Source organism: Cebidichthys violaceus, unplaced genomic scaffold (genome assembly GCF_023349555.1).
Source record: "Cebidichthys violaceus isolate CVI_PGR_0920_01 unplaced genomic scaffold, fCebVio1.0.p SCAF_1, whole genome shotgun sequence".
Lineage (NCBI taxonomy): Eukaryota > Metazoa > Chordata > Actinopteri > Perciformes > Stichaeidae > Cebidichthys > Cebidichthys violaceus.
Window position 1 is genome coordinate 7,407,284 of NW_027176262.1, and position 22,763 is coordinate 7,430,046.

The window sequence follows — 22,763 nt, forward strand, 5'->3', positions numbered from 1 at the left end:
TGTAGCACTGATGTGAGATATTGTAACAGTTCCTTGCTACTTTTTGACTCAACATACAGTATGTGTGTGTGTGTGTGTGTGTGTGTGTGTGTGTGTGTGTATGTATATATATATAATCTGCATCAAAGGCTGTGCATTGCATTTGTTTAGTGTTGTGGGGTGTTATTTTCCATCAGCCAAAAAACCCATTAGTGCAGGTGTGTGCTGCTTTCTAATTGATGCAATTTCCCATACCATCACCATTAGTGCATATTAGGATTCTGGCAACTGAAGCCATATTTAGCCTTGTGTGAAATGACTAGCTGGGGGCTTGGAGACTATAGAAATTTCTGTACCAAGATAAATGTGACTGCAGCCTTTATACCTCTGTGGCATTTAAGTGGTTTGTGTTTTGTGCAGCTCTTGCTCATGTGCCAGACTGACTTCCTTGAATGTACAATTTGCAGTCTTTGGATTATGAATCTGATGTGCTCCCGTGAACCTCCTCTACTCATTTTTTCAAATTACTCTGTGCTTGTTTTCATGATGGAAACGAAAAGAGATTAGCTCCATTTTAGGCCCACCTGACTCATCACAATATCATTTGTGTGGCACCCAAGTACGGTTTCAGAAGCATGACGAACTTTATGTAGCGTACTTTATGTAACTAAATGGGCTTTACATGCATTTGCATAGCTTGATTGTAGAAAATACACAAACTGGTGTGCCACTTGCATGCACATGATATTATGCATAGACTAAACTAGATGTGTAGGTATACAGGCTGAATGTTTGTACTCAAACTAGCGTGTGCACTTAACTATCAGATGTTGATTATAACAATACTGAGTGTCCTTCCTCTATATCTATAAATAAAGCATAAATCAACATTAGCCTGCTTAAAGCTCCATCAATTTCCATATCTCAATAATTATCATTGCATCCTATAATCACATTGATGCCTCTCTGTAGGTTTGTGTAAGTAATGGGCTCTTTTAAACTGTTTCAGCGCCGGACCCAGATGAGAAATTCATTCACTCACCCTGGGATCCGGACTCATTAAAACATATTTCCGCACTTATCACATGGGATACGACTTGAAATGGTCTGCAAGAGTCACAGGCTTTGATTTAGCCGAGGGCATAACTCACTGGGCTGCACTGAACTGACAGATTTCACCATTGCGCCTTCTTTTTTTTTTCCATTTCAGCTCCACTATTATGTTGCCATTTCTCAGCAGCCAATGATTCTACTGCACTTAACATTAAAATTCCTGTGTGTCGCATTGTTCTGACATTACACAACACACTTTGAGTTTTCCAATGCCTCATTGCTCTGGAGGGGTTGCAGCAAGTTGGCGCCCTCGGCACGAGTTGGCCAAACTCCTTGTGAATGTACTCACTTTTCAGTAGCCAGCACCATAGAGTAGCCATACAGACTGTGGACATCATAGTGGTTCCCCCAGGCCTGCTTGGCATCCATACACAGCGTCTTACTGTACATCACCTCATCCAGAATCTCTGTGGGGAGCGAAAAGATGGAGAAGGTAAAGAGATTGGAGTAAGGTGAGCAGAGGCATGGAATGAATACAAAACATAGGATGCAGTGATGGAAGAGGAGAAAAGCATGGAAACAGCACAGAAGAAAGGGAGACACTGATATATACAGCAATAGGAAGTGTGAACAATGAGGAAATGAGAGACAGCCAGAGCAATGGAGAAGGAGGATGACTAAGGAGGAGTGCAATAAAAAGGTGGCATCAGGGGAGCATGCCTTTTCCAGTTATGATCATCCTGTCTGGGACACAGTCGGAATAAAAGACATGGCAGAAGAGTCATTTTCAAAATCCCTCACTGGGGACCCGCTATTTTAGATGAGTTTTCCTCTGGACCTGAACTTACTTTATGAGCTATTGTGACGGATTTATCAACTTGTGCACAACAGTTGGGCTTCAAGCAGCAAGCCCATGACTTCCTCTGTATCTTTGCAGGTATGTAGATTTATGACTGGTGTGTATGCAAGGGCAAACAATGCTGCCATGACAATGTTTTGAGACTCAACCGTGTCTCTAAAGGCACATAGATATTGTGCATATCAAAACTGTGCAAGAAAAGCAAATGCATAATAGTATTATAGTGCAGAACATATAAACAAAAGTGTCTTACTTGGAGTGTAGGGAGGGTAGTTGAGGTTGTTATCAGCACAGCCCTTATTTGATCCTTTCTGGAAACTAGCCACCTCATTCATGTCCTGGAAGTGCATCAGAGGACATTGTAACAATTATAATAATTTTAAACTTATAATTCAAATTATTTGCAACATGCTTGAACAGTGTTATGTATCCAGGATTATTCCACTTAGGTGATCATCATATATTAAAAAGTAGACTCTGTTATATATGTAGATTTTGATGAAAATCAGAATCGATAAAGCTGATTCTGATTTTTACATTTTATTTCACCTCTTGGATAAACAAAGTGACCTGGGATGTGCTATGGTGTTTGAAGTAAGATGTTAATTTGTGTGTGTTGTAGTAATGAATGAACCAAATCAACATTTTCTGCGGAGGACCCTTTAACTATACATAATATGAATTCCATCCTGTTTTTTTTTTGTAAGCCTGTGTTTGGTGCTCTGTATTGGCCTCCAATGTCCAACCCACAGTGAAGTAGTCGCCACCGAAAAATACAAAAAAAGTAAGCTCACTGCCCCTGTGTGCACGTAATTGGCTGCAGAATAATGTCGGTGTCAGGATTTTGGGTTGGCGGACAGCTAATCAGTGGAAACACACCTTCATTTTATGTGTTTTAAAATTGACTTACAATCCAGAGGGCGTCATGTTTGATCTCCTTAGAGAATCGCTCATACTCATCAACCCACCAGTCGATGCAGTTTTGGCTGGTGTAGTCTGGAAATACAGTCTGTCCTGGCCACACCTGAGAGGGAGAGCATGTGAGAAATGTGTTTTTTACAAGCACATTTGAATAGTTTTGGAGCAAAACTCTGAGAACATTAGTTTGGCACGTGAGCTCCCCTACTGATGGTATCCACTTCAGTTTCGCCAAAGTACAATGCTGTACTTTTTTGACTTTTTCTTGTTCTCCTGTTTTATTTCATTCAAAAAAGCATTTATAACATGTAGTTAATTAAGCGAGAATCAAGCCTACACAATATCATACTGGTATACAATTTGAAGGAGCATGAGCATGAGGGCGAAGGTGTAGAGAGCTCCACTAAAGCAAAAACTAGGCCCATGGAAATGTCAGAGAAACAGCTTAAAGATGTGGATGTGACAAAGAAAAAAGATCAGAACAGAGCTGAAGTATAGGAGAGGAAGGGATTGATGAGAGAGAGAGAGAGAGAGAGAGAGAGAGAGAGAGAGAGAGAGAGAGAGAGAGAGAGAGAGAGAGAGAGAGAGAGAGAGAGAGAGAGAGAGAGAGAGAGAGAGATGGGAGAGTTGAAGAAGAGAGCAGAGGAGGAATCGATAATGTAATAGAAATCTCTAGACGTGACTGTGTGTTAGAAGTCGTCCTTAATGGCATGTATTGAGAAAAATGATTAATCCACAGAGAAAGGCGGAGATTTTGTGAATGTGTGTGTGAGAGTGTTTCTGTGTGTGAACCCCTCCTGTAGAGCACAGTAGATATTAAATCTCAAGGTTGCTCCATGCTAGCTATCTTTCTACCTTTTTTACTTCCACTGCCAGTGACTTTACAACCCAGTTTGTAGCAAAGACATGAATCATGCTTATGTATGCTCACACAGATTTATAGGCAGATGTTTTTGGCAGGTGGTCAGAACTCCAAGGTCAGAGCTTGTTGATAGTCCCTCACTGTTGCAATCTAACCGTTTCCAATCAGTTCTTTATTCTTTTATCTCTTTTATATCTTTTTATAACTGTTTTATTGCTCTCCAGTCTGCCCATCTATGCCTCTGCTCCAACAAAGAGACAGACATGACGGAAGGTGGAAAGACTTTTTTGTGTTTACCCGTTAGTCTGTCTTTTTGTCTCTTGTCTCTCAATGTGACTGACTTCCTGTGTACCTCCCTGTCACTCCACCATACAGAAGACAACCAGTCTGTATCTCTGTACATTACTCTCAAATCTATTATTTGTGACTGTCTGTTTTCCCTTTTCACCTGCCTTTTTCTCAGCCCATGTTACTGTCTGTCATTCCTACCTTTAACCCCTTTCAACCCGCATAGCCTCTTTTCTGTCCTTGCTGCTTTGTTTATTGTGTGAGTGAAGTCCTGCTATGATTCTACTCGTACACTGAAACATATGGGCCACCAGGAAAAGCTTTTATCTTTTGCGAGCAATTAGCTGTCTTAAGAGCAGACTAAATACCAGCCTGTCTCTGTATCTTCTTTGTCACTGACAGATCTACCACAGAGGTCGTTTTGCAAAGACCCCACTGTTTTCATAACCAGGACACATACTTCATATGGAAATAAATTAGAATCAATTATAATCCTACACATGCATGCACAGACATAAAGCACAAACAAGCAAGAAAAGCTTCTTGTTTAGAGAAATGGATACACTTATATGTACACACAGACTGACTTTTTCTTTCTCTCTTTATCTCTCCCACACACACTTGCACACCTAATCTGTGGTGCGTCGATGCAGAACATTTTAAGATTAAACACTAATGCGGAATCAATGCATATGTTTGACCTGTTATAAACAGCATGAAAAGGCGATTAGCCGAAGGACTGGGCCTAATCGTGTGCATAACCAAAAGCAACACTATAAAAGCTTGGGAGCCGCAGACTTTAACCCCTCACCTCCACCTGTCTCTGCAGGGGAGAGCTTTTTAAACATGTGCTCTGCGGGGAGAAGGATCAAAACACAACATACGGGAGGCTTGAACTCCCATTAGGGAACTGTGGAGAGCCAGTTACACATATGGTTGCGTACACACAGCAAATGCATATATTTATGCTTATGTTGCATGACATATTGTATAATGTGTAGGCTCTAATACTCGATTGCAAAATGGACCTTCAAGGCAGTTTTAATTTTTTAGTAATGGATTCAGCAAGGTCCTAAATTATTTGAGGAGTTATCTTGCCCAACATTATAAATTTACTCAATTCATGCTCATTCTTTAATAGATATCTTCAGGCTAATATCCTTGTATTGCATAGATTATTAGAATTGATCATCCTACCAACATATTTGACATTCAAGGACTACCGACTAGAATAAACTACTGTAAGAAACAACCATTATAGCAACATTTTAACTTGTTTCTCCTCAACATATTATTTCTACCAGGAGATTATGTATTCTCTCATGTGTGTGAGTGTGCATCTCTCTGTCTGTTTGTCCACGGTTAATCTGGCATACTGCTGGACCCATCATACCTTCTATTTTTGTACTCTGTTATGTCTGTATGCTCGAGTACCTATTATTATGGTTGCAGTGATTTCACAATTTTTAAAAACGTATTTTATTGACAAATTGCATACCTTCATTGACTCATTACTAATCTTAACTGTCGGTTATAGGCCTCAAGTAGTCAAAAACTGCTTCAGTTTGGACTCCTGATTCTGCTACGGATTACGAATTGTTTCTCTTGATTTGCACATATGTTTGCACATATGAGGAAATCTCTGTATCTATCCCCTTCAAAATCAGTGTCCCTACCCTCCCTTGCAGTTGGTCATACTTTTAATTAGGACCCATGTTAAACAATAAACAAATAAGTACATAACAATCAATAGCTGCATCTAATAAAGTCTTTATCTCTTTAAACTGCATAGTCAAAATTGGGTGGTTTTGACTTTGGTTCCCAGGAACCCAATACATTCGTATTTTTAGAAAGCACTAATTAAAACGGAAGAGAAAACAATGATTTGAAATCATTGAGAACCAAATGATTTACAAAGTTGTGGGAAATTAGAATAAAGAATAAAGCACCTGTGAGATGGCAAAGTCTACCTCTGGGGTTTGAGTTAGTAGGATTAAGCTAATGTTCCTGGAATCATCTTAAGTATTTGTTTCACAAAAGCTAGACCTGGACTGTATACCACAACAACATTGTACAATACAAGGTTCGATTAGTGCTTAAAGGCAAACATGGGCCATAAAACCATTTCCATACTAATACAACACTTTCACCTGCCTTTACAACTGACAAAGTGGAATGGAAGCATGGCTTGGTGATGTGTCTGCATACACTGTTATATAATTTACACATAGAAGCCCAGAGATACCAGAGATATTTGTATTAAAACACTATGTTGTAGTTCCCACGCAACCACATAGCGTAGAGAGTAGTTGGTAAATAATAAAAGGTTTCGGTCAATGTAGTAGGACATTTTAAAGAATTTTCCAACATCTATGTTCAGTCTGGTGATTAGTTTTTTTATTTCTTATCTTTTACTTATCCTAGAACAAGTCTCAGCACAAGCTGTTTTTAAGACTATTGCTCTGGGACTCTATGGCTGACTGAATGTGTTTTGATAACCACATTTTTCTGTGTAAAATCCATATGCTGTAGTGTATGCAATTCCCAACAGTTTGGCAATTCTTGAGAAGACAGACTTCTGGCAACAATAATGCCATGATAAGGTTGTTTAAATCATGTCTGTTGCCAATTGTAATGCTAAATGGAACTGAAAGTGAACCCCTCAAACTTGTGTACCTTTCGCTGATGTAGTTTTAAAGAGCAAGATATTCCAAAATTCCTGTGCAAATCTAATAGTAAAGTTGACATTTGGTCATGAAAGTCCATAGTCATGTGAGCCCTTAGTGTCAATGACCTCTTTTCCTAAACCTAAGCAAGTGGTTTTGGTGTCTAAACCTAATGCTATACATGTACCCAGCGTCACATAACCACTGACAAGACCAAATCTGACTCAAGAGGGGTACGAAGAGCGTCCTAGTTTGACGCCTAGTGCCACTGACCAAGCTGCGTTATTTACTACATTGGCATGGGAATATGTTGGAATATCACTGTGATGATCCTTTTACACAAGCTGCAGACAGTGGACATGCATGTTATCGAAGCCTGGTATTAAAGAGCCATTACCATCTGGAGGAGGGACATCTTTGAGTATCTAAGCAATGGCCACTAAGAGTATTGCCTCATCTCTGCGCATGTTCCATTTATCTCTTGCACCCAAATGCAGCTCACCTCTCCTAACAGTGGAGTTTTCCCATCCGATTCAGTGATCCAGGCGTTCTTCTCAGTCCCCCGGTCATAGGAGAGGTATGGGGAATCCCCTACCCTCTTACTGGTCGCTATTGCAGGATCCTGGGGGCAGAGGAATATATTTGAGAATAGGACAGAACACCAACAAATGCCTTTTGAAAATAACTGTTAACGTGTTAGTGTTGCAGACTTGATTTAAGAAAAACACATTGTGGGATCATATATGTATACATTCTTCTTTACAGCTGGATTTTATCAACCCGATGTCACAGCTGCCAACATTTGGCCAGTAATACATGACGAAGACTTTGCTTTACTTGTAATAAAGTGCTTCTTACCAGGATGAGGATGTATTTCTGTCCTTTCGCATGAAGGTAGTCGGCGAACTGAGGCAGCTCGCTGAACTTGACTTTGTCATATGTGAAATCTTTCTTATCCTCCATGTAGTCAATGTCAGTGTACTGAATGTCCTGCATGGGTAGAAGAAACACTTCATATACATGCAATGTATATTAATACGCAGTTCATGAAAACTAAAATCCAAAAAAAGTTTTCTAGTCTCGCTTTGAAATATTCTTTTGGAATACTGCATGGTTTATGAATACCTTGATGAGTTTACTTCAAATAGGTTAGATGTCATTAGATATTCAAAGCTTAATTGGAAATGCTGAAATACTGGCATGGCTTCCATGTATTAAAATAATATTTGCATCTTGCATTAATGTAATGAATTAAAAATGACTTTTAATGCTTCTTAAATGTACCCACTCATGCTTCCACTTCTATGCATAACATGAACACATACACTCAAAATTCAGCATCTTCAAAATGACTTTGACAGGTTCTCCTAACACTGTATTCCCATCTCAGCATGGATGGTAAATACAAAACCATTTGTACTGTGAAAAAGAAAACAAAAATAACACATTTTAACTGCTATCTTGTTTGACCTTCCTTTGCTGGATTTTGTTGTAGACCTTACGTGAGTGCTAACAACTTGGCTAATGTGCTGCTAAACCTTGGGAGGACAATGAGAATGCACATTATTTCTTTTGTTTTTTTCTCAGGGTGTGACTCTATGCTTGCTCTGTCTGTCTGTTGTCTGCCAAAATCTACTTCATATCGATAGAGCAGATGGTTTGGAAGGTTCTGCCAGATCCTTCCTCTAATGGTAATCAGCTCCAGACATATTAGGGAGAATGTGATAATGCCCTCTGTGGTCTATCTAATGGTTATCAAATATGTCCCTGAGTACAGCAGGAGAGGAAGCAGCTGCATGCTAATGTCTACGGATATGAAAGAGAGATTGAAGATTGAGATGGGTTAGAAATGTATTTGCATTTTATCCTTAAATAAGAGTTCAAACTGTGTCCTTGATTGGTGCAGTCTTTGCTGAGTTGTGATACTGTTGAAGTGTTTTATGGGGACATATAAAGATTTGGATTAGGAGTTAACCTTAGTAATTAAGGAAAATAAATGGCATCAAACATCAGTGCTCTGTGTGGAGGGGACTTTTTAGAGTTACTATTCGCAAGCTCAGACGAAGATAAGCACTAAGACTCGTTCCCAAGAAAATGTCAACCAGAGCTGGTATTTATCAAATGTCTCAGAAGGGAAGAGGTGTTGGAGTCGTTTTAACATTCAGATCAGGATGAATGAGATAATGAAAGGAACTCGGTCGATTGATCTTTGATCAGCGCTAACATTCAGTGACGCTCGAAAAATAGTCGTCCTGGGATTGAACCTATAGAGCCCAGAAGACTCTCCATTATTTGACAGAAAGCTGGATTACCCCGTCTAAGCTAAAGGCCATCCCCATCACTCTGACGGTCTGTCGAACTCCTGCTTCACCCTTCATATCACGTCTTCACATGTAGTGTAGTGGTTGAGGCTCTTGCCTCTGGAACCACACAGTAGTGCATGAGTGGTTCAAATTTAACAAGGGGTGCTTAAGGTGAAGTATCGATCCCACCCCCCACTACCATCATCCCAAAAGCTATACAGCAAAGAAATTCCCACTGCACGTACTACGCAATATCACAACATGACTTCAGACAGTTAAGAAAAGGAGAATCCAGCCTCCTTTTTAAATTTTGACATCTGAGGTCAAATTCAATTTGATTCATTTTATCCCAGATTTGCATTCTTTGCCTTGCAAAGGAAACTACATGTTTTCCTTTCTCAGACTAGCTGATTGATAATTATTGCATGCTTCTCAGGTTGGATTTTGTCACGTAGATTTCTCGGTAACAGATTGCTCATTCCTCTTTGTCACAATATCAGAACCATCAGAATTGAATGGAGAGCCTGCAGCTCCACCTTACACCTAGTGTGATAGAAATTTATTGTGATGATTAACACTGTGCAAACACAATGTGACAAGAATGTTTCTGCTGGAGATTTACAGCATAGAGCTGAGCTATTGAGGGTGAAAGTGCCAAACACGTGTACATTCATGCACCTGAAATACATGAGACATCATGGATAGTTATATCTCTTTTAAATTTGTAAAGAACAGTTATTTCACATTTCCATCACAAGAATATGGACACAAAACCACAGACTGCAGTGGCAGAAATAGCCTTGATAGCCATTTCAGATTGACACGCACATTGTCGGACATACTGCCTATAGACAGCCTAAATAAATGAACTGAAAGAAAAGCAAGCAGACAGCATCTTACATATGGGAGGGCCACGGCACGATTCCTCTCCACTGTATTCTTGACCTCACTCAGGCTGCCATAGTCCCACCGAGAAAGCTGGAAACCCAGGGACCAGTAGGGGGGAATGACGGGCCTGCCAGTGAGCTGGACAACAGAATTTGGACATATTGTTTGATTTAATATTAATATTCCTAGGCAACTCACAAACAACCTGTATATTCCTATGTACAGTATTATGTATACCTTTTTAAAGCAAAATAAATAATTATTGGTTCCTCACCACAAGAAACTCCTGGACCACTTGTTCTGGCGTATCTCCAAAGAGAATGTAGAAGTCAAGTACTCCTCCAATCGTCCTGTAAGTCACAGCAGGAGCGGGCTGCAAAGTCACCTCTGGAAAAAAGCCATGGAAAGGTTCACACATGAACAGATGCACATAATCTGTGTATCAGCCATGACAATCTATGAGAGGCAAAAAAAGTATACATGAGCAAGAGAAACATGGCAGCGGGCATTCCCATCGCTTTCAGTCATCTCCTTATATAATACAGAGCCATGCAATATTCTCTTTGAGTTGTCAGCACAGTTTTTTGATTAAGGCAACAGTATATCCATTTTTGTTGGTAGGAAGAGGTATAACTGATGGTTCATGCCCTTGAACCATTTTCAAATGGCTCTCGTTTCCCAATGATTTAGCTGCCTATGTATGTTCATGACACTGTTCTTTTTGTGTATTATGTTTTTGTGTCTGTTAACTTCATTGCATGGTTTCACCTGCATGTGCATGCATGTATGTGTGTGTGTGTGTGTGTGTGCGTGTGTGTGTGTGTGTGTTCACCCATAGCATTGCTGTTCATGAGAAAGACCCCGAATGATTTTCCACTCTCGTCTTCCAGACAGAGGAAGAAGGGATAGTGTCCATAGAGGTTATGAGTTCCCTGCGGGGAAGGCAGAGGGAAAGGTGGATGAGGGGATATATAGAAGAGGTGTCAGGTGCAGGGGGATGTGGGAGACTTACTGAAACTGAGGGGGCGAGCTCACTGCCTCATCAGCTCACAAGGCATTCAAAAACATACATGTCAGGAGCACACGTTAACATGACACTTGAATACATGCGCTAGAGCTGGGCGGTAACCGGTATACCGGTTTTAATTGCCCGTATGATATGAATTTTTCATATACCGTCACTCTTCAACAGGAAGTAATATATTGTTCACCGCGAGGAGTGCTACGGTTGGAGCTAATTATGTAGTGAGAGGGACCCCTAAATTATGGTTATAACTTTATAACACAACAATTAATAACCCACAACTAACGCTCTTTAACAGGGCAACACCACGACACACAACAGTTTGTGACACATAAACAATTTGTAACACTAATAATTGTACATTTATAAAATTTCACTGCCGAACAGCATGCTGGGTACAGCTTGTTAATTAGTTAATGCATTAATGCGAAAAAAAAATACCGTGATATACCGTGAAACCGGTATAATCTTACAAAATACCGTGATACACATTTTTGGTCATACCACCCAGCCCTAACATGCGCACACACACTCATCCTAGGTAGACCTGTGTATGCCTTTGAGCACACAATCTGTTTGCCGCAGTAACCGAAAAAAAAAACAAATGGGGGTAAACATACTGTATAGATGCAAATACACTGTATTTATCATCTCAAATGTATGTAGATATGCATACACAAGTGTGTTTTAAACCATGCATAACGTCAAGTTCAGTGGCATTAAAAATGATTTGCTGATGTCTTATACTCACCCCATTAGGGAAAGCATCTCTGGTGAAGATGGGCCAGGTTTTCCAGTTTGTGTCATGGCGATACCGTTGATGAACATGCTCCCCCAGGCCATAAATATTATGGGATGGAAGCTTAGCCGACATCTGTAGGTACTGGTCTGCAAACACCAGTGGAGCCATTGTAGTGTCAAACCTGAAAAAAAAAAGAGTAAAACAGTTTTCAAACAAAAGAACTGGTCTGGAATGTGAAAAAAAGAGAGGGAGCTGGTGAGAGACAAAGACATAAGAAAGAAAGTGAGAGTGAGATGCAGTGATAAGAGAGAGGGGGAGTGGGAACAAAACGATGGCGTGTTGAGGAGTTGAGTTGCAGAAAGGAAAAAAAGAAAAAAGAGATGGGAAAGAAAGACCATCCCATCAAGCTCTAATAAGCCCTCTGGGTAGCATTTCTCTAGCCTTCAAAACAAGACATACACTGGTGGTTGAAATACTCTAGCTGTATACAGCTGCCACAATGCAGATATAGATACAAAATATATTAGTGAAGGTTGTAAATACAGTCAAAATACATTTTTATGAAAAGTCATGACAACACAAACACTCAAATGGACCCAAAATAACTTTTTTTTTTTTGGTACATTTACATTTTTAGTCATAAGATGATGCTTGTTGTAACTTTTCAGTCAATACGATTTTTTGAATTCACAATTATCTTTTTATTATGAGAAGATAATGCCCACACACGAGTCAGAAAGGTCAAAGTGTAGAATGATTAGAAGTGTCATTACCCTGTGTGCACACACTCACTATCTACTTCTTTTATTGGAACTATGGATATCTGAGGAAATGAGACCTTAATAAACAGGATGACTGCAATTTTATGTTATGAGATGTGATTTATGAACCTTGTTATCACTTTAATTGATGGTCTTCTTAGTGGTGATGCAGTGGTCAGGTGTCTATGAATTGATTATCAAGTTGTCATAAAAACATGCAAGACTGCTTTTGATAACGCTAACAGCTGCCAAAGAAGGAACAAAACAAAACCAAGTGATGCAAAAACTGCAGTGTGGCAAATTATTGGACCAAATGATTTTCCTACAATTCCAACGAGGTCCAGAAATGTAGGAATACAAGTAAACTATTCAATCTATAGCATGTTGTAATAGGCTAAACAATGAAGCCATTTGAAACTTACTCGCCCTCCTTCCTTAAATGCTGGTATTCTACCTAAATGCTAGTGAACACTTCTACAAAGGTCCTGTGAGATCATTTAATTTGCTGGTGTGGGTGTTAATATTTTTTTTTGTATTTTTGTGCCTGGCAGATACCTTAGCCTGACCTCTAAACTAAGGTGAGTTCCTAGGCGGTGTGTCCTATGGGACAACTATAATACAGGGAAGAGAATTTCACCTTTTCAAATGAATGAATTATAATCTTAACAGAAAGAGGCTCTTAAAAAAACCCAAAGTCTGACCTATCACCCAAATACACTACAAAACACATAGTCATAATGGTGATTAACATTTGGCCCTGTAGCGACAGGGAAAGCAAAACAAAGTTAGAGCAATTTGATTACTAAATAGCTGCAATCTCCCTGCCTCTGGCTGGAGGTCATGTGCGGTGTTGAGAAAGACAATGCTGGTTAATACGCCGATACGTGAAGCAAGCCAAAGTTTGTCATGTGATGTATTTCACAAAGACTATAAAGTCTTAAAATGTGTGTAAAAACTCAGATATTTAGCTCTAAAATCATATAATTGGAATACAAGGAAAGAAGGCATGTACTGTTGCTGCTATATGTTAGGACCTGTCTGACATAGGTCTCAGTTAAAATGGTCAAAAGAGAAGCTTTCACCTTCCCATGAAATAGACTTCTGACTCCTCTAAATTAAAGATACAAGTTTTTTTTCTTGCAAGGTGTTTGTCATGTACCATGAATGGCAATCAGCTCTGATTCACAAATACAGAACACAGTGATGTACAAAACAGCCTTTAGTGTATAAGGTCATCGTGGTGGTATTTAACCCTGAGCACCACATAGTAGTAATGCAAACAGGGTTGCTGTGCGCTCAAAAGCCCTATTTTTCGCAAAGTGCCATATTCTATACTGCATCAATGATAATAATGGTTCAATGCCTTTTTAATAGAAAATGTGTGTGTGTGTGGGGGGGGGGGGGCACACAACTCTAACGGGTAATGGATCACCCACTGTCACCCAGGGCTAACGAAGTGGCCTGGTTCTACATGAACATAATTATTTACTGCTGTGGGAAACTGACATGTAACATGGCAAGGTGTTCCATCATTATGTAGAAAATAATGCAAGACAATGACATTATGTGGTGCAACACTATAGAGGGATTCTGACATAAGTGCCTTAAATGAGATACAAAGAATCAACGTTAATGTATTGACATTTCTCAAATGGAACTGGTTAGTGTAAAAAAGAAGCTAGTCTTCTAATAAAATAATACAATTTTGGACACTATGGCACAGGCTGTGTTTTGTCCCCAGACATATATCCACACAGTCAACTGTGAGCATGACTTTCAGTATCTTCTAATAAAACTTACCATAACAGTATCCTGCTACCATGCATGTTTCACACATCAGCCCTCTCTCCAGCTGCAGCCATACAGTAGTACAGTATATCCTACATATACATGTAGTATATTATAACACATAGCAGGGTATCCTTCACTGTCCAGATGGAAAACAATGTGATATTGTAATTCTTATGAACAACCATGTCCCTGCCCAACACAAATACACAATGAACACACACACACACACACACACACACACACACACACACACACACACACACACACACACACGTTTACTGAGCACTCACAGGACTTTTTTGTTCTCCTTCCTGCGTACAGTAAGACCAAAGGGTTTGTGTGTCATCTCCAGTGTGTTGCTGATGGGGCTGGAGGGGTCACTGGTGAGGCTGCTGATGTGCTCATGGGGGACTTCAAACCTCTGCCTCTGGGCATCATAGATCTGAGGAGAGAGAGGGAGAGAAGAGAGAAACAACCATACAGGCAGAGTGAGGGTGGCCTCATATTTCACGGTCATGTTCATACTTTGTTGTGTACATCGCTATTTTTGTCCTCTTTTGTTCTGCCCAGCATTTATGTTTAACATGCTTTGATGAAAACTACTTTTAAAATGAATTCGACTAGACTAGATTTATCTCACAATTCCCTCTGTTGCTGTCTACTTGTGTGTGTGTGTGTGTGTGTGTGTGTGTGTGTGTGTGTGTGTGTGTGTGTGATAATTTAGTGTGAATTTGTGAGTAAAAAGGTGTTTTACAGAGGTGGTGTCTGTGTCGGTGTCTGGTGTCAGTGTGTACCTTAAATCGGAGTCGATTGTTTGACTGCATTTCTGCGTGAAATGACAGCTCTTGTATATCAGCCCCAAATAAGGAAGGAGAAGCCATTCTCTTCAGTTGGGCTGTCATCACTACAAAATTAAAGACGAGGGGAAAGGTTACAGTACAGTTAAAAATATCCACTTTAGGAAATCTATCTATACCTAAAACAGTACTCTTATTGTGGAACTATAGTAATTATATTTGCAGTCATTATTTCCATCAAAGCACAAAGAAGTCAGGAAAGTTAGCATGAGAGTGAATAGTATAACTTCCCAAAATGTCAAACTAAATTTAAATCGCTGTGAAGGGTGAGAAGACTGGTACCACTCCCATGTCTGTACAGTAAATATGAAGCAAATGCCAGCAGCTGATTAGCTTAGCTTAGCATAAAGACTGGAAATGGAACAGCGGCAAGCCTGTCTCTGACCGAAAGTAACAAAATCCATCACCTTTATAAAGCTCACTAATTATTATGTGTATATCTTGTTTATTTAACCCATACAAAAACCTAAGTATAACAACTATACATTGTGATTTTATGCGCTGCGAGTTACCTGGCAACATCATGGTTACGACAAGACTCCCAGAATGTCGAACTCTTGCTCTAATACTTGACCTGACCAATATTCTGTATTCAATTTGTGGATGTGGTGTGCACCAACCACATTAGTTATTGGGGCAACATAAATGCATTAAAATGAAAAAAATACAACATTTAATTAAAAAAAATGACTTACTATTCCCTACAATGATAAGTGAACTGCAGCAATGAGAATACACTGCAATAGTTTTCAGTTCTAGCACTCATAATACTCATCAGGTGAGCTTTCAAAAGAATCCATTGAAACACTGATCATATTGGTAAATGTATAACCTGGGAATACATCAAAGGGTGCAATATGCTTTCAGAGTCCACAGTTGTCCTGGAGGTAAACGTGGGTAGTTTGCATAGTAGCCTTGAGGGAGACCATGGCAGAATGTAACAATATGTGAAGACCGTTAAACTTATATAAGGAGTGTATTATTTGTTTCTGTGGTTAAAATCCCTGTTGAGTAACATTAAAACTATCTCAGGCAGAGCAAGATAAATTATTGTTTTTGATAACATTCCTCTCAGTCCACATAAGTGTGTGTATATGTGTATATATATATATATATATATATATATATATATATATAGTGCAAATGTATATTTTCTTTTCATGTATATTTTCTTTTCATAAAATGTTATGCTATTCAGCATAACATTCTTTTCATAAAATGTTATGCTATTCAAAATGTCACCAAAAATATTGATAGAAAATGTCTAATGTTTCTTTGTGCTTTTACACAATAACTGTGTTCACATAAGGCAGTGAAATCAAGCAGAAAATGGAAAAACATGCATGTTGCAAAGTCAATCATATTTTCTGATATGCCATCCATGTCATATTTCACAGAAAAGCTTGCCTTAGGTAAAGTCAGTGAAAATTGAAAAACGATGTGAGGAAGAAAGACAGACAAATTGAAGGAATGCGGAGCATTTAGAATTAAAAAATAAGTTAAATAGAAAGCCAAGACTGCATGAGTGGAAGAGCAGGATAGAGAGAGGAGAAATGGGGATTTACCATAAGGACTCGGTTTCTCCACTGATTCCGCTGTGTATCCATGGTTGGTTGAGAAGAAACACCAGGGGACATTTCTCTCGTCCAGTGGGCTCCAGCAACATCCACGCTGCTCACATTGCAGCTGTTCGAGCAGGGAGGTGGATGCTGTTGTCATTATTGTCATCCACATTGTCATTATTGCCATTGCTGCTACTTTAAACAATGTTTGTTGCGTTATCGTCATCATTGCCATTGTTCTTGTCATCATTATAACCAGGGTAACAGAAATCATTACGAACTACACCATTTTAATTGTGACAATGGTCCGAGTAACAATTGAGTTGTAAGGAAACCAGTCATCGCAGAATCTCCAACTCTTTCGGTTAAAGGTGTTTGAAAAATACCTTCTCCATAAACATTACTTTGCATTCTTGGAAATGGTAGTGGCTCATACCTTTGAGGCTCCAGCATCAGGGAAACAGTCTACTCTTTCAGCCAAAGGAATGCTGGGACACTGAGGAACGAATACTTCAGTAGTTTCTGCCAAAAGATGAAATGTTTACTTGAAACAAAACTTCACAGTGACAACTAAGCCGCTTACTAATTTAAGATTTATAATCATTTGAGCAATGAGCTGATGATGGCACTCACCAATAGACCTTTTTCACAGCAGACATTTTGACATGTCATAGTAGGAAAAGCACAGGTGAAATTGCTTACATTAGCGATGGCTCGGTTCCATTAATTGTTGCCGTAAGCTATTCCTGTCAGCCAGCATGCACAATACCAGGACGTCCCGAGTAGAATGCAGCCATCATTCATGTTATTAAATACACCCGTTATTTTCTTACTCTGACAAGCCAAACTATCTGCTTCGAACATAGACTGTATATAAGAATTGGATATAGTTGTTGTGATGTCACCAATTGGTTTGTGGACTGCAGTTTTGAAACCTCGAGTTGGCATTTTGGATGTCGCCATCTTGGTTTTTTGCAACCAGTGAACGGAAATGACCATATTTGAATTGTGGAGGAGTGACGTAGAGGCGCTGTATACGGCTCTGATAGGGATCTGTCAATCACAAGGTAGCCACGCCCTAAAACATACACTGCTTTATCGTCTATATTACCCTAAACTGATCTTAATTCACAAATTGGACATCATGCTGTATTGAAGAAGACCATAAACTCATGTTTACAATGTTTATTGAGGTAATAAATCAAGTCAGTTCGTCAAGTTTTTCATAGACTTCCATACAATCAGACTTATTTTTAGCAAGTAGAGGAGTCGCCCCCTATTGACAAGTAGAGAGAATGCAAGTTCAAGGCACCTCTCATTGTCCCCACTTTTTAGAACTTGAGGTTGCTGCCTGTCTTTGAAAAAGGTTGACTGAGAGAAGTGACAGAATAAGTCATTTACGCAAAGCCCTCTAGAGGCAGGAGTAGTTATGATGGGAAGGAGTAAGTGAGGTGACGTTATTATAGAACAGCATCCACCCTGTGCAGGTGGATGGATGGGTCAAAAAACTAACATTATAATGGGGGACCATGGTTCTTTACCATTTCAACGCAGGTTACCTGACCATAAACAACATTTTGTCCCATTCAAAATAATACAAACTGAAAGGCACTTTTTTCTTGAACTATGGCTGAACATGGGTCTTTTAATGAGCTTTGGTCTTAGAGCAAAGCTAGATTTCTATAAAGTCTTGGTTCCACAGAAAACTAATATTTTCGTAACTATTCTTGAAAGTAAGATCAATCCAAGTTACCCGGAAAATGGGATAAGGTGCTCTTGTCTCACTCCAAAGCCAACTTGATGGCATGATTCCAGACACTTGCAGAGGCTAAGTAGCATTAACAGTTTTGCAAATATAGGGGGGACATGGTGAATGCTTTGGGTTCAACTTTACATATCTTTATGTATGTGTAAGGATGTTCACCTACCATCTTTAAGGACCCCAGGTTCTCCGGTGACAAACAGGACTACGAGAACGATGGCTACCGCGGACATCAACGCAAACATGACCATTAGGGTCACCTCCAAACCTGAGAACCGCCTTTTCCCCATCTAACACAAATGCACACATACAAAAAGAGTGATTACAAAGGCCAACATCATTAACACCCAATCATGACACCAAGTTTACTAGAGGCAAGGTCTCAAAGGTCTCAAACTTCTCTGCTTAATGAGGCCCATTGGCAGGACACACACACGCACAAAACAAGCAAACTATAGTAAACACACGCATATATTTTCCTTGTATTGACCTTGGACTCTGCGATAGCTTTGTGAAGTTGAAAAAAAACACAATAAAATGAAAAATGAATAAATTAAGACTTAAAAAAAAGAGAAACAGGGAGTCAACAAAACTGCACGACAGGCTGGGCCTAATCTTGAAAAGGCACCCATCATATCTCTCAAGTGATTAGGCTTCACTCCAATTTACTCTTAGAGACAAAAACAAGGTGAATGTGTGTGGGTATGTGTCTATTTGGGTGAATGAGAGGCTCATAGCCCTCCTGTTTAATGTGCTGTGAAGAGCAGGCGAGGGCAAAGAGAGAGACAGAGAGTCAAACGTGTGCATGCCCCCCTGCACACCATACAGAAGCACCGATAATCGCCTGCAAACATGCAATGCAACACCGAGGCACACAAGCACACACATTCATACAGTACAAACCTTTTAGCCTCTCTCTTCTTCCCTTTAGCTGACACTAAGTGCCTAAAAATAGCTTCCGCCCATAACAGCATATCATTTTACTTCTCCCAACTCACAGACATCCTGATAAGCGTAGAAGCACACACGTAAAAAAAGCAGGGGCACTTTTTGGCTCCAGTGTTTGGATTCCCATGAGTGCAGGCAGTTTAGAGTATTATCTGATATTGCTTTTGAACTTTTTACTTTTTGTTCACTGGTTACTTTGAGACACATTCTTAAAAGTTAATGTCAAGAGGAGGTTTGTCACCTGTAATTATGTTCAAGACTGGTGTAAAAAAAAATGTGGATCAGTGCCGTGTACAGCTGACAAAAAAATCGGTCGACACATCAGTATTCGAAGCCTCCATAGACATCTGTCTATATACATTTGATTATTTAGATTGGATTAGAAAGCTGTGTTAAGCAAAGAGCTACACTTAACCAACATTATCATTCACAAACTTGGTCACCGTCTATCTACAGTAATGTGGATACTACTGCATAATACAAACATCTGTAATCTACAGGAGGTTGAAAGCAAGTCTGTATCTGTAACAAGAAGTTTTTCGAATGCATCCGGTTTTATTTATTCATCACATTAATACGTCAATATTGTAGTTATTAAAATGTAATCCCACTGGCATCACAGTTATAATCCCAGCATCGTATTTTAAAGATTTGTTTTTTTATTTGAACAGCTAGACGGCCTGCAGCTGCAGTCTTACCTTGGCGCTCTCCAATGTTCAGGGCAAAGTGCTTTTGAGTTCAAGTGAGATAGCACCTTATAATCCACAGGCTGTATTGTGGTCATAGGGGCTCACCACTCCTTTACTGCTGTGTGTGTGTGTGTGTGTGTGTGTGTGTGTGTGTGTGTGTGTGTGTGTGTGTGTGTGTGTGTGTGTGCGTGCGTGCGTGCGTGTGTTTTACATTCTGAGCATGCAGACCCCGGAGCCATAAAATGTCAGATAAATCCCCATATCAGCTTGTTACAATCAATCCCGCTATCATGTTTGATTCCACAGAGTTTGTGCGTGTGTGTGTGTGTGTGTGGATGGTTGTAATTCACTCAAAGATTATTGTGTATTTTTGTTTTATATAAACTGTGGCTCAGCACGGGTAATCTTTACCCCACTGTTACCACATCACCACACTGCTACACATCTGTGCACAAACACTTAGCAGTATTCAGTTGACAGGTTGCAGTAGAAACAAGCAATTAATTAGAATATTCATACTATATATTATGTATAATGTGATGTATATAATGTCTAATGAATCCACTGTGATCAAAGATTAACAGTTAGTTTTGTGTTTTTATATAACGGGATCATAAAACAGATGATACTGGAGTCCCTGTATTATTATTATTATTATCATTATTATATGAGGCTGCCATCTAGCCTTTTAAATGTAAATGTGTGATCTCATGCAAATCACGTACTGGATCTCTCATGCTTCTCATGTGTCTCAAACCACCTCAGTGGTCGCATTTGAGCCATATGTTGAAAAGTTTAAAACACATTTGTCTCTGCAAGATGCACACAACATTTTTAGTCCTCCCATAATGTAACTATGCCTGCAAGCAGTCTGTGGAAATAGCCACTCATCTTTCTAATTTTCTTAAAACTGCACTGAAATTGACAACTTTTCTGTCTCATCAAAACCACAAGAAAAAACGAAACTACTCCAGCAACCTCTATTCATTGGAACAAACACAAAGTGCGCCAAGCTGCCGTAGCATTTATTTGAACCCTGATCAGTTCCACCGCTGAATGATCTGTGTGGATGAGAGAGCGGTGTAAATTAGAGTCCATGGAGACAATAAAACAGTCTTCTGACCTGTTGTTCATATTCATTAATGAGTCTGTGTTTGTGTGGATCGTTCTTATTTAACACTAGCTAAACCGTTAAGTGCAGAGGTTATTCTACTTCTGGCGTTACTGAACAGCTTCAGGTGTGTTTCAAAGGGCAGACCCTGCTTTATAGCCAGGGAAAATGAACACTGGTTGCAATTAGATCTGTAATCTGGCTGAAAGGGACGCATATTTATGGCTAAATGAAAGTGTCTTAAATCTCATTTGGTTTTTACTTGGATACAAAACACTTAAAATGACGTGTAAATGGGACCTATGAAGACTTGGTGGTCAACCCGCCTTTGAGTGTGGCTTTTAAAATAAATGTCCATCACAATTTCATAAAGCCCAAATTTGCTTTCTTTAAATGGCCAAAACTCAACGATATTTAGTTTACAGTTCCATAAAATGAAGAAAGGTAGACAATCCTAACAATTGAGTAGCTGCACCAATTCATTTTTGGCATTTGTCCTCGAAAAATGACAAACAAGTAATGAATTATCACAGTGATTCAGTATTAACTCTCTATTGATCAACTAATAGATTCATTTTTAGAGCTTTAAATGGGATAAAGTACAAAACTACAGAGCTACAGTGCTTTTAATCACAGAACTAGAGTCACAATGTGTAAATATTGCTTGATTTTACACCGTCTTTGTCTTGTAACAATGCTCCCCAGTCTTTGTGGTCTGCAGACAGATGACTGCACCCTCTCCTGTGACACTAATACAATGCTGCAATCATCATCATCATGTAGCAGGTCAGCAGCAAAGATGAACAACACTCACCTCCTCTCTGGCCATCACACATGTGGGAGTCGTAGGGACCCACAGAAAACCAAAGTGCACAGTTGGCTTTCTGCCTTGAAGCAAATGGTTCCACTGTTTGCCCTAGCTAATAGAGATTAAATATGACGGAATGCAGTCTCCCTTTGTTTCAACAGAGGTCTTCCTCTGAACATGATGTCACAAGCATTAAGTTTACTGGGTCTGGTATTTGAAGTGCCCCATGTTGATTTTGTTTGTCTGGCTTGAAAGGACTGCAAAGCTGTGGTTTAAATTGTTTACAGTTTCTATGGCCAGAGATCCATCCATGCCAATACACTCTATAGTTTGGAGGTGGCGTTTGTCCATGCAATCCAAATAAACAGAATGAAGAGGTTCAACCAAGTGAGCTATTCGCTATCGAGAGACACAATCATCGGCTCCTTCAACACAGAGCTTGATTGCCATGGACTATACCATTTAAAAAAGCCAATATGAGCTTTGTTGAAGTGTGTGAGTGGGTCCATGTAGGTGAGAGAATAAAAGACGGGGGGCAGAAGGCTGTCATTACAGTAACCATAATTTGGCTCAAATACCATGTGTGCAACAATGCCTTATGAACGTCTTGTGTGTGTGTGTGTGTAAGAGCATAGAGATGTAGTCAGTCTCTGATCATTCTGCTCACTCCTTTTCTCTCCGTTTACATCCAATTCCACTCTGCCACTGCCAATTGCAGGTGCTCTCCCTCTAGAATGCAGCGCAAGCCGATTTCAATAGAACAAACTGAAATTGGCAATTCACTCTCCTCTATCGATCCAGTCACTTTAAGACTAGGCACTCAACATTGAGAGCTGCCAACCAACCCTGATTATAAATGTGTGTCATCTGTGTGTGTTTTTGTGTGTGGGTA

The 22,763-nt window shown here is 39.6% G+C and overlaps 1 protein-coding gene across 1 annotated transcript in view; it reads right to left on the reverse strand.

Moving 5' to 3' along the window:
• The window catches only part of si (sucrase-isomaltase), a 69,765-nt gene extending 49,759 nt beyond the window's left edge, over positions 1-20,006 (reverse strand). Inside the window, exons 1-15 of the mRNA XM_068708737.1 lie at positions 19,962-20,006; positions 18,482-18,605; positions 16,990-17,075; positions 16,557-16,677; positions 14,929-15,038; positions 14,425-14,576; positions 11,592-11,763; positions 10,649-10,748; positions 10,091-10,203; positions 9,829-9,954; positions 7,484-7,615; positions 7,128-7,247; positions 2,802-2,915; positions 2,145-2,229; positions 1,382-1,499 (exon numbers count right to left, since the gene is read on the reverse strand). Of these exons, the coding sequence (XP_068564838.1) occupies positions 1,382-1,499; positions 2,145-2,229; positions 2,802-2,915; positions 7,128-7,247; positions 7,484-7,615; positions 9,829-9,954; positions 10,091-10,203; positions 10,649-10,748; positions 11,592-11,763; positions 14,425-14,576; positions 14,929-15,038; positions 16,557-16,677; positions 16,990-17,075; positions 18,482-18,605 (1,673 nt within the window). The 5' untranslated portion in view covers positions 19,962-20,006. The remainder of the gene's footprint in view (positions 1-1,381; positions 1,500-2,144; positions 2,230-2,801; positions 2,916-7,127; positions 7,248-7,483; positions 7,616-9,828; positions 9,955-10,090; positions 10,204-10,648; positions 10,749-11,591; positions 11,764-14,424; positions 14,577-14,928; positions 15,039-16,556; positions 16,678-16,989; positions 17,076-18,481; positions 18,606-19,961) is intronic.
• Between the last annotated feature and the right edge of the window lie 2,757 nt (positions 20,007-22,763).